Genomic DNA, 12,917 nt, shown 5'->3' with positions numbered 1-12,917 from the left:
ACAAGGGAAATATTAGCTGAAGGCTTGATTAAATAGGTGAGTCTTAAGTCTAGAATTAAAGATTGGAACTGTGTCAGAATCTCGGGTTGGAGCTGGAAGGCTATTCCATAATTGAGGGGCTTTAAAGGAGAAAGCTCTGCCTCCGGCTCACACAAAATTACATAAGGGTGCACACAAAACTACACAAGGGTACATTAACTGTGACAACAGACACGAAGGGAAGCAATCAACAGTAACTACACACAGGTTACCATAGGCTCTACTACCTTAGGACAACACAAGACTACTACACATAGCAGGTCTACAAGCTGAACAGACAGCACAGCAATCAAACATCTGTACAAGGCCAGTCTTTTAGTTGGCTAAATAGGACAGCCTGAGTGGCAGGGCAGAGCCAGTAACGAGGTAGAAGGCTGTATCCAAATCCCAGATCACAATAGACCAGGAAGGGAAACAAGCTGTCAGGGGCCATTTCCAGGCAGTCTGCACCAGAACCGGCCCTGATCAATGTGGTGCCCTAGGCGAGATCATCGGGTTAATTGTATCAGTATTAAAGAAAAAAATAAAAAGCAAACAAATAGATAGGTGTTGTGTTTTATTATAATCAATACTAACTTGACTTATATTATTAAACAACAAAGTTATATATATGTAGAATGTGCTTGTTTTCATATATACTAATTGTTCATTTGTGAAAAAAAAATAAAAAAACGCATGCATGCGAGATCCCCCCTGAACAGACGGTGCCCCTAGCATTTGCCTATATTGCCTAATGGAAGGGCCGGCCCTGGTCTGCACACTAGTGCTCCTAGTCCACATATATCTTCATTAACCAATCACTTAGCACACACTCAGCAGGCAAAGTTTCTTGAGACTGTTGTGTGCCCCCTTCTGTTGAATGAATAACTGGCCAGCTCTGTTGCATACCTCCTGTAATTTGAAATATTAATATAATTTATACCTTCTTAAACTTAAGACCTTATAGGCAGGGGCGAGGCTAGGGTATTTTTAGTGGTGCTAGAGCACCACCGTGAAGTTGCTCAGCACCCCCTGGCTCAACACATTTTTTAAATATTATATTATGCAAAAACCTTGCTCTGCACCTGCGCAATACTTTGGTATTGTGCCTCTGTGAGCACTGGGGGCTGGGCACCCCTAAAGACCAGATCCTAAAATCGCCCCTGCTTATAGGGTTGATTATCTTTGAAGAATGCTGTATTTAAGGCTAACACAAACACATTTATTGTCACAATCACCCCTCTTTGCACTGCAGTTCCCATGTTTCCTGTGATTGCGTCTTGCCTGTCGACTCATTCCTGGTGCACGTTACACATGTAACATTTTGAACCACAAACTTCACCTCGAGGAGAATCTGCACTTAGAGTTCAAGAAAATCTGGACTGTTGTATTGAACCAACCAGGCAGACAAGGATCCAAATGCGGAAAGTAGTCGCTTTTATTAAAGACATAAATACAGAGCACTCGAATAGTCGAATAACTCCGTTGAACGTGTGAGGTGTAGGTGTGCTGTAGACGAGGTCAGGACGGTCCAGGGTCACGCCGGGTAGACAGAAGGCTGAAAGTACAGAGGGACTAGGCAGGGAACGAGGTCTGGAAGGAGAGCAGAGGTCAGTACACGGGAAGACAATCTCAGGGACAGAACGCTTGGTATGTAGCATACCACACCGCTTAACACCACAAAAATGGGGGAACCACAGAGAGTGGTCAAGAACTACATGACCCTGTGGGGATCCTGTGGGACCTCCAGATCCAGACAGGTAGTAGCGATCCAACCAGGCATTGTAACAGTAGACAGGATGCACACAACAGCAGAGGTGATTGATGCAACAGTCCCAAGTGATCTCCAAAGAAAGTCCCAAAGAAAGGAATGTTAAAAATAGGTAAAATACCAGGTACTGAAATAATGAATGTATAAAGTTAATACCAACTTGGGCCTGTGACCCCTACACTGGTAGAGTGGCTCCAACAGATCTCATGAATGACAAGGTCAATCTCAGTCCAGAAAAGCCTAATCATAGGAACAGTAAAAATACTGTGCCATATCCAAAAACTCACAGACCTCCAGTAGAAGGCCCAATTGTGAGGAACAAAGATTCATTCAAAGGATGAGATGGGAATTCTTTATATAAAGAAATAAGAACCATTTCACCCAGCATTCCCCAAGAAAGAGATTGCAGAAAAACACAGGATCATTTTTATTTATGTTTATGGTTCTTTATTTATCACAGGCAATAATAATAGTGCACTTTTATTTGTATTATAATACAGACATTTCTTTTTCCTCCTTAATGTGTTTTTCCCCAATTTGTGAATTCCATCCTCATTTGAAAAACATTGTTTCTACTGTGCATGGGGATTGGGGGGAGAAAGAGAGAGTACAGATTTACAATCTTATCTGTTATAATCAATAATGATGCCGACAATAATCAGTAATCATCAATTAAGCATAGCATGGATAAAGAATGAAGACATGAGTAATGTTTACATCTTATAATGAACAGATTTAGGGAGATGAGCATATATGTGGGGCAGACTGGGGGATTACAATGCTAGAAAATCAGGAAAGAGACAAAGTATAGTGAGTGGGAGGGGAGTATACTGAGGTATATAAATTGGGTTTAAAAGAAACTGTGTGGAAGAAGTATGTGGGGGAAGGTGATGTTGCCTGGACATAGATTCAGTGCCCATGTGAGGAGAGTAGAGTAGACGGGGCTAACATCGGTGAGGACAAGAAGGAAGTTGAACATTCAGACACAAGAAGTCAGATTGGATGGGCAGAGTGACTGCATGTGTAACCAGGTTTCACATTCACACGCACACTCAAGGTCCCCACACTCTCACCTCCTGCCAAGTGTCAGTCCTCTGAGAGTTAACCACTATATAGACCATATGAGCATACAGCCATCAGGCTTTCACCTTCTTCTGGATGTTTTTGTGCACGTTTTTGCTGAACAGCGTCTGTGTGGGAGACAGGGTGCCCGGGTGCCAACCACTTCGCGTGTCTGTGATTAAGGCATTTGGAGTGTAATTCAGCCCAGACCAAATTCACCTCATGTGTTCCTCTCCCTTTTCTCATAATCAATCCCCAACAGCAAGCATGAAGCCAGCAGGAGGTGCTGGCAGTGTCCGACTTCACTGTGCCGGGCAGGACTTCCTCATTGTGCTGTTCGTCATGTCTCTTCTTCATCAGAAAAACTTGATCAGTCTTTCTCTTTTACGACATGATGTATATATTTTTATTTGCCATTGTGATGGTTTGACTGTATTGCTATTGTCCAAATTTTCAATATCAAACAGTAGGCTGGAGCTACACATAAGTTTTATATATATATATATATATGCTATTCTTAATGGTGGTAAGTGTACACAGTAAAATGATAAATTATATATTGACTCCTACAATCCAAACATAATCTTCATAGTGTTTTCTGCAGTGTACACTGTAGGTGTTGATTTTACACTAGAGTCATTAAAATGTACACAGAATGTGGTGTTTGAGGGGGTGACAGGAGAGGGGGCGGGACCAGGATAAATGGCTGCATCCAAGGATGGAACTAGGACAAAATCTTTGTTTCTTTGTTCTGTTCATTGCTTTCCTTGTGTGCATAAGGACAGGTAGAGGTGTGTAAGAAAGAGGCTTTGAGAGAGGAAGAGGAGGAGGAGCATTCTGATTGGATCCTGGGCAACAGAACAGAAGCTCATTGGAGAAAGTAACTTTAGGTCAGGTTTGCTCCAACCCCACACCTAATGGGAGCTTAATGAACTAAAAAGCGAATCAGATCCTCAATGAACACTCAGGGGTGCACTTCATTGGTCCCCGTGGGAGGGGTGGGGCAGGGACAGTAGGTTGTGTTTTTGTTTATTTTCTTTTCTTAGAACAGTGCATTTCATTTTTTTAAGTCCAGTTATCATTCATTTCATCTCATATGAATGTAGAAGCAGAGCGTTCTCACTGGCACTGACTTCTGTCCAATGAGACACAGTGTGCATGTGTGTGTGCTTGTGTGTGTGTGTGTGTGTGTGTATGTATGAAGGAGAGAATACTGCTCGTATTCAATACATGGGTCTAGCCTCACGTATGCACGAGTCCAAAGCTTTGGGTTGTTTTGGTTAACATTCTCAAAGATAGAGAGAAAATGAAGAGGTGAATAGTCGCTCTCCTTCTCAACATCCACTGTCCAGGACTTCTCTGACCTTCCAAGGCTCCTTAACTGTAATGGTTTTATGTTTGTGGAGGATCTGCGATGTTCTCCCGACCAGGGACTTCAAAGGTGTGAAAACTCGATAGCTTCCTCAGAATTCAGTTTTTCCTCATTTTTTCTTGTTGTTTGGTCTTGTTTTTATTCTTTGCAAAGAAATGAAGTGAAATGAAAATGAAATGAGGAAACATTAATGAAACTGAAATGGGAGGTTTGAGGAGTTTTTGCATCATTGTTTTAATACATTTGCATAAAAAAAACAAAGATTTATGCATTTGTTTTTCCATTCTGGAAAATTCTTCTCCAGCTTCACTGGGTTACTGACCTCATTGGTGTGCCTGCTATACTGAACTAACAAATAAATAAATAAATAATAAACAAATAATAAATAAATAAATAAATAAAATTAGTGTGAATGTAAATAAATATATAAATAAGCAGTTTGTTTTTGACATTCACTTGGTTCAAGTGTAAATCCTTTGCTCCAGAGATAATAGCAGAAACCAAAGTGTGTCTGGGTCATGGTTCCCTGCCTCATGGTTGCCTTTTCCCACAGCTACAGAAAGAGTGTCTCATGTTCATTCTCCTATGAGTCTCCTCTTCTCCAAACCTTGGACTGTGTGCACTGTGTGCTGTGGATTGTTGCTCATCTCTGTTTGAGATCCTTGTTCCCCTGTTCTGTCTCATTCCGGAGGTCTGAGAGAAGCTTGAAACCTCAGGAAAACTGCTCATGTGGGGTTTCTTGAGCTTGGGCATGTGAAGCTACAGGCAGATGAAAGAACACCACTCTCCACACTGTGTCTTATGCTGCCAGATATTGTTTTCGATACAGTCCTAAATTTGCTGAACAGTCTTAATGGCCTGCTGTAAATCCGCAACACTTGAATCACTAAACTCATTTCTTTACATGAAGGCTTTGGTGTACTATAGTTTTATCATTCATGTTCTCCATGTGATGTGGGTGCATCACACAGGATACAATACAGAGTCTACAGTGCTTTGCAGTCTACAGTGCCTTGTAGTCTACAGTCCTTTGTAGACTGCCCTGCTGACTGTTCTACAATACCTTGTAGACTGCACTGCTGGGTTTGCTGCAGTTCTTTGTAGACTGCAGTGCTTTGATTTGCTCACAGTTACTTAACTCAAGCTGCTGCCTGGGTAATGGAGGATTACATCAAATTCTCCATTCACACTGATTTCCCCATATTTATCCAGATAATTCTCTTTTCACCGTTCCCATAATTTCTCTTCAAAAGTGCAGGCTACTATGCCAAGTGAGATTTCTATGTCTTCCACTCATGTCAAATGACAGTGATGATAATGGTGATGATGACGACGATGAGGATAAACAAAGAAACAATCATATCTGTCCCACCTTCTCTACAATCTCCTCTGGTGACTGATAGCAAGGTTAGGGGTGGTAGTAGCTTACTGTTGGCTTCAGATGACATTCAGACACCCATGGATCTCAAAACCCTTGAAATGTCCAATGTGTAGCTGAAGTTTGTGATGAGATCCTCTGTACTGTTAAGGTATGTGTGACATCATAGTAGTTCCAGCTCTTCGAGTGATCTGTGTGTCCAGGTGAGGGGAGAGGGGCCTTTAGTGTGTCAATAAGAGCATCCACTTCCACGTTGATATGCTCCTTGTCTTTTTGTAGCTGAATTTGGAATACAGGTTTCCATTAGCGATTAATGAATGTGTTTCTCTGCCTGAGGGCCTGTGAACAAAGGGGGAATTTCCTGGATAGGGAGATGGGAGGGGGGGAAATGAGAAGTTCGGGAGAATTCCCTTAGGGCTGGGTTCCATTGGAGGATAAGAGGCGGGTTTTGTCCTTTCCAGACCCCCTGCGCTGTAGGACACCCCCACTACCTCCCTCTCCACGTTCCACCCTCTCACCACGGTCCCCGCCCCCTTCAGAACGGCGAGAGTTTTGGCGGGTAGGTGTGCCGGGGGGACGAGACGAATGTCCATTTTTCTCATCTGAGAAAAAGAAAGATAATATCATGAATAAAAACATGCGGCCGTGGACATAGAAATAAAACATTCATGATTTTTAGTCTTCAATGACTTTTCATAGCCTGTTGTTTCCTTGTCTCTCCTCACAAAGGGAGCCTACCCCCTTTGCATTTATTAAACTGACCAAACTGACCGCTTTTCCCCAGATATGGTCACTGCTGCCAATTGTACGAGCCTACATTAGTCATACTGTGCTTGTCCTGAGCAGAAATTAAACACCTAACTGAGCTGAACCACACTGGGTGTTTGTCCTGACTGGTATTTTAACACCTAAATGAGCTGAATCACACTGCGGCTATGTCCCCTGTACATACTTCAAGCATCTGCCTCAAAGGTCTCCTAGCCTAAATTGAACTTTCTTCCTCCGTGAGGATTTCTTTTTTTCAAAAAAACAGTAGATCAGGCTTTATGCGACTGAGTATATTAGCGAATGTCCGGCAACTCAGTTGGAGTGAGGGCTGATGTTTTGGGAAGGGCTCACCAGCCAGTGCTTGCACAGACGGCTGGTCATGGGTGCAGAGCAGCTGGGCCTGAATGGTCTCCACCACCCTCTTAAACCTGCGACTTGGACCTATGACAGAACAGGTCCAGTACAGATCAGGTGAAATACCTGCCAGCCCCCGACTAATGGACTAATGGACATCAGTGTACATGCACATGGTCATAATGAACATGTGTCTCTCTGAGTGTTCACTTACCTGAAATAAGGGTGAAGGTGACACTGTAAATGCCTCTCTCCCTCTTTCCCTCTCTCTCCCTCTCTCCCTCTCTCTCCCTCTCTCGTGCCCTCTCTCCCTCAGAAAAGGCAATGTCCACCTGAAATTTGACAGGCTTCTGGAAGACAGATGACCCCCCTGAGGATTTGTATTCCGCCCGGAAACTGGTCTGGGATATTACACTGTGGCTCAGGGAGGGAATCTGGAGAAGAGAGACCACAAGTTTAGGGATCTCCATTCCAAGTGAGTTTTGCATCTAAGATCACCCTCTATGTGAGGAGAGGAGAGGAGAGGAGAGTTACTAACTGATAGAAAGGCATGGACAATGTCAGCCTTGATGGAGCTGAGGGGCTTGTCTCTGATCACCACAAAAATCTGCTCCTCCTTCTCCAGACTGATAAAATTCCCAAACCAAGACTTCTTAGCCAGCCTACAGAGAACAGAAGACAGCATTACTAGACACACACACACACGCACGCACGCACGCACACACACACACACACACACACACACACACACACACACACACACACACACACACACACACACACACACACACACACACACACACACACACACACACACACACACACACACACACACGGCTCTACTGCACATTCAAGTACAAATCTCCACACAATCATTCCATCAGTCCTTTTGCTAGTCACTCACTCTGGGCTTGATTCTGGGGTTAGACTGGACATGTCTTCTGACGTAGGAACTGTAGAGACAAAAATTAAGCAATTCTACTATAAGCACAGATGATTTTATGGACCCTGTTCAAAGCAAGCAAAGCACATTTATCAAACAGAACCTATAATACCATCTCACCCTGCAGTTTGCGACGGTGGAAGCGTGGTGAGCCGAGCAGGTTGTTCTTGAATGAATTGAGGCGGGTCCTCCAGTGGGCGGAGCTACTGGCAGCCATTCCACTCCCTCCACCAGGACTGGTGGGTGGGGTAAGAGACAGGGAGCCACCACCCACACCGCCGCCCCCTTCGGCCCGTGAGGAGGAGGAGGAGGAAGAGGAAGAGGGTGGGGTGGGAGGGGGGTGCTGTGGGTGATGCACAGGGGTCCCCAGAGGGGTGGTGAGCGGGGAGTCCTGCGGTGTGACCTGTGGCACATGGGCAGAGTTAGGATAGATGGTCTTAGTGACACACTTCAGGACGGAGGGGGCGGGGAAGAAGAAGAATCGGGGGATGGGGGAGAGGAGCGGAGAAGGGGAGGGGGAGGAGGAAGGGGGCGTCTGCAGAGGAAGTGACTTCATGGACTGCAGGTGGGGTCGGTCGGAGGCCGCTTTGGAGGGCAGGGTCTGGGTTTTTGGGTCGGGCGCGCGCTGAGTCGCCCTGGGTGTGGTGGTGCTTCCTTGTTTGGGGTCTTTGGACTGGGTGGTGACTTCTGATTGGCTGAACGTGAAAACTGGACTCTGACATGGCGGAAGAGAAAGGACAGAAGAATGGGGGGGCAGAAAAATGGAGAGATGGAAAGAGCAATGGTGATGAAAGTTAATGAAAGCTATGGTTTATGATTAGCAAAGAACAGAGTTAAACTGACCATGAAATTGTGTTAGGAAAATGGCACACGTTTGACCAGACCAAAAACAAACAGGTCGTTGAAAACAGTAATTTGTTTGCTGCAAGTTAATTAATCAGTGTAAAAGATCATGCATGTGTGTGTGTGTGTGTGTGCGTCAGCAGGGTGCATGGCATGGCATGACTCTAAATGGAACAGTATGAAGAAGACAGACACTAACAAAACAGAGCAACAAATCCCAGTTGGGCTTCACTGCCCTTGACAAAGTACCAAAGCCCAAGAGTCAATGACTGTAATTCTGGAGTTCAGTGGTGTGGAAGAGCTGCTGTACGTGGATGAGACGGTAACTTACTCTGGGACTGCTGAGGGGGCTGGACGAGAGACCCGTGGAGGCGCCGCTGACGGAGCGAGATCTGCCCAAACAGAACAGAACAGTGCTGCAGTGAGACAGGACAGTGTCCAAACAGAACAGAACAGTGCTGCAGTGAGACAGGACAGTGTCCAAACAGAACAGAACAGTGCTACAGTGAGACAGAACAGTGTCCAAACAGAACAGAACAGTGCTGCAGTGAGACAGGACACTGTCCAAACACAGACCAGAAAAATGTTGAAGTGAGACAGGATACTTTCCAAACACAGAACAAAACAGTGCTGCAGTGAGACAGGACAGTGTCCAAACAGAACAGAACAGTGCTGCAGTGAGACAGGACAGTGTCCAAACAGAACAGAACAGTGCTACAGTGAGACAGAACAGTGTCCAAACAGAACAGAACAGTGCTGCAGTGAGACAGGACACTGTCCAAACACAGACCAGAAAAATGTTGAAGTGAGACAGGATACTTTCCAAACACAGAACAAAACAGTGCTGCAGTGAGACAGGACACTGTGTTCAATCACAGTATAGAATAGTGCTGCAGTGAGACAGGATACTGCTCAAACACAGACAAAAACAGCGCTATAGCAGGGTTGCCAATTTTTCAAGATCACTTGGAGTGAGATTTGAACCGGGGGGGGGGGGGGGGGTGGGTGCAGAGTGTAAGTTGTTGACTTTGGGGGTGGTGGGTGGCGAACGTGAATTGTTACCTGGGGGTGTGTAAAATTACACAAATTAGGTATTATATCGATCGATCGATCGCCAGTGGTTGGCGCCAGAGCGAACTAGTAACTCATTGAATCATAGATGTGGATCAGAGGTAAATAAACTCGATTTTTTTTTCGGAGTGAGAAATCGGATGTGTGGCATGTGAGCGTGTGAAGACAGTCAAATGCGTGTGAGAGTTGGCAACCCTGCTATAGTGAGTCAAGACAAGGACCAAACACATAACAAAACAGCACTGCAGTGAGACAGGACTCTGTCTATGCACCGTAAGACATATTCTGCCCATGTCTTTCAGTAAGGTATATGTTGTTGCAGGTGATGATGATGAAGTACAGAATTTTATTTGAATGTTGACATTTGAATGTTGACATTTGGACACATTTCAGTGTCTCTGTTGATCCACTTAGGCGACCAGTGAAGAAGTCTCGCTAGCCACATGTAAGTCATGCTAACATTAGCTAACAACAGCTGAACTAGCATCAGAGGCAAAAGTTAGATATATGTGTTGTTTGTGTGGGTGTGTCTGCTATTAGTGTCAAATAATAGCCTACACTATATAAAGTGGTGAAAGGATGTGTGGCCATGCTTATCTGGAGTGTTGCGACATTTACTTTCACAAATGCATGTTCTGTTTGCTAGGCAACTAGCTAGTAGTTTGACTTTGGTCAACTTCAGCCAGTGATATCAGACACACGTGTCTACTATATTTCTATGTAAACATTTTCACCCTCACTGATCTCGTTTGTTCAAATGCAAACTAGGTATCTAACCAACTCTTAAATCCTTGGACCAAACACAGTGGTAACAGTGGTAATCCAAATGGTTTGCAGTAAAGCCACAAACATCTTGTTGACTTGTTCTACAATTAGTCATGGATTAAAATATCTCAAGTGGTTATATGCGTGAGTTAGGACCATGAATTATTATTTCCAGTGAGGTTAGATAGTGGCTTTGCTGGAGATAGTTAAGGTCAACCTTCCAACAATCTAACCAAATGTGAGATGTTCATGACATTAGATCATGACAGTGAGATAATTATTATGTATATATTAGCATACAATAATAGTATGTACTTATTAAAAGTAATATCATTGTTATTAATAGGCTTTTCCAATTTGTGCAATGTGAAAACTAATCTAAATTTTTGCTGTTAAATAAAAGCCCTTTCAAGAAGCCAACAGGTATTATTATTAGTTAGTTAGCTACATAACAAGATCAGCTACATTTAAGTATATGAATTGTTTGTCAGACACTGTAGGCAATCATTTTGGCAAAAAACCTACACTATAATTATCTTAGTTTCCCAAGTGTAACTATAGAGTCTTTTTATATTCCACACTGGTAAAATAGCATAAAAATGAATCCTGTTTAACATTTATTGTTAGGTGTGGTTATAACTAACAATTGCAAAGTACACAGTGAACTAATATGTTGGTCATCTATGCAGCAGATTAGCTAGCAAGCATGGATGTAATTTTGGGGGGGGGGGGGGGGGACATGTCCCCCCCACTTTTTCAAAAGTCCCCTCCAGTTTTTACGGTTAAAACCAAATATTTATATAGCGACGAATCCATGTCCCCCCCACTTTTGAAATCAAAATTACGTCCATGCTAGCAAGATAGCAAGCCTCTTGAAAGCAAGGCATTTTTCAAAGATGTAAGATACAGGAGACCAGTTCAACTCCTCCTCCTTTACACATTTCTAGCTGTTTCAGATGTTGTACTGTTGACTTCATGGAAAACAGGCTGTGTAGCCAAAACACAAAAATATTCCAATTCAGTAATGTTAGTGTGGAGTTCCACTCCCACCACCCAGGAACAGGAGTCTATGGCTACAGTGGAAACATGCTCATTGAAAACAGACAGCTGAAGACTGAAAACATGTCTCATAAATCTTGATTTCCCCTGCAATATTCACACAGTAGGATCAGAATCAGACAGAAAGCAAAGAACCAAACTTCACAACCAACTTCGTGGACACTTCAACCATCTTTGAATAACTACATTCAGTATGATACGGCGCCATACCACAAATCACATGTCATGTCAAACTGATTCCATAACCATAAAAATGAAGTCACTGTTCTTATGTGATCTCTCCAGGCACCAAGGGTGAAGCCAACAGCACCTGTGGGGCTAGGTGGCTCAGGAGCTTAGCAGGATGAATATGCAGCTGTCAAACTAGCAACAATTACATGATGTGGTCATGTAATGACATCACTACATGGTGGTGGCATGGACGAAGTTGAAAGGAAACCATCACCTTTGGGTAATCAATGCCACAAATAATTGAGATTGCTCTGACCACACACAGAGGTCCTACCCAGTACAAGTATGGAGTTTCTTCTACAGTGGCCAGTATTAACATTAGTTAGCTGGCCACCTTACAGCTAATTGTAAAGTGATACAGCACTAAGAACTAAGCTAGTTAATATAGCACTAAGCTAGTTAATATTTGGCTGTATTACTTACTAGTTGAAAGTGAGTTACAATTTTGGGTAATACAAAAACCTGCTTTTATGGTATTATGTTTGCCTACAACTCTAGTAACCTTTGGAATGTACAGTGTCTGTACTGACATTGTCATGTGGTCATTTTTCATAAAGAGGCATAAAAGAGGACTAATTTAGATTCTAGCTTACAGTACAATTTCAGGAAACTTCTCTTCGGCTATATTTCAATAATCAATTATCAATACTCAATAACCTTTCAACATTTGCTGTAAAAGAGTCATTAACAAATAAAATCAAAGACTGCACATGAAATTAACACAAGTGTGAGTATGTGCGTGCGTGCGTGCGTGTGTGTGTGTGTGTACCTCTCGTTGTGTGCAGAGGTGTCCAGCATTCTGCATGTGTGTGTGTACCTCTGACTGTGTGCGGAGGTGTCCAGTGCTCTGTGGGAGTATGTGTGTGTGATTGTGTGTGTGTGTGTGTGTGTGTGTGTGTGTACCTCTGGCTGTGTGCAGAGGTGTCCAGTGCCCTGCGGGGGGGTGTGGGGGAGCCCTGCTCTGTCACACTCAGCACCTCCAGGCTCTTTCTCTCCGGCCGACAGCGCCCATGACGGCTCAGCATGGGTGAGTCCACACGTTTACGCGGTGGATCTGAGCACATGACACATATACTTGTATCCACAATCTGTACATTTACATCTACATATAGCATTTGGAGAGCACTCGTATCCACAACGACATCCTTAAGAGCTTTAAGAGCTTTGCATCCTTTGTCAATCCTTGTGACTGTAGATAGGTCAGTATTAACAGTACTATCAAGCTATATCCTTGGCTGGAGTGGGAAAGAAGACAGTAATGATTTTGTGCATGTTTAAGTAC

General features: G+C 43.6%; 1 protein-coding gene across 4 annotated transcripts in view; it reads right to left on the bottom strand.

Annotated features, from left to right (window-relative positions):
- Positions 1–2,223: 2,223 nt before the first annotated feature.
- The window catches only part of brsk1b (BR serine/threonine kinase 1b), a 33,592-nt gene continuing 22,898 nt past the window's right edge, over positions 2,224–12,917 (bottom strand). For 3 of the 4 annotated variants that reach the window (XM_076996297.1, XM_076996292.1, XM_076996312.1), the window contains 8 exons: positions 12,539–12,689; positions 8,841–8,901; positions 7,787–8,381; positions 7,628–7,676; positions 7,262–7,385; positions 6,938–7,157; positions 6,721–6,810; positions 2,224–6,203 (listed from right to left, as the gene is read on the bottom strand). In XM_076996297.1, the coding sequence (XP_076852412.1) occupies positions 6,013–6,203; positions 6,721–6,810; positions 6,938–7,157; positions 7,262–7,385; positions 7,628–7,676; positions 7,787–8,381; positions 8,841–8,901; positions 12,539–12,689 (1,481 nt within the window). In that variant the 3' untranslated portion in view covers positions 2,224–6,012. The remainder of the gene's footprint in view (positions 6,204–6,720; positions 6,811–6,937; positions 7,158–7,261; positions 7,386–7,627; positions 7,677–7,786; positions 8,382–8,840; positions 8,902–12,538; positions 12,690–12,917) is intronic. The other variant, XM_076996304.1, reaches the window with a different exon arrangement.

The sequence above is a fragment of the Brachyhypopomus gauderio genome, chromosome 2 (assembly GCF_052324685.1).
Source record: "Brachyhypopomus gauderio isolate BG-103 chromosome 2, BGAUD_0.2, whole genome shotgun sequence".
NCBI classification, from domain to species: domain Eukaryota; kingdom Metazoa; phylum Chordata; class Actinopteri; order Gymnotiformes; family Hypopomidae; genus Brachyhypopomus; species Brachyhypopomus gauderio.
The sequence above is the reverse complement of the archived record's forward strand: the minus strand, read 5'-3'. Positions and strand labels throughout refer to the sequence as shown.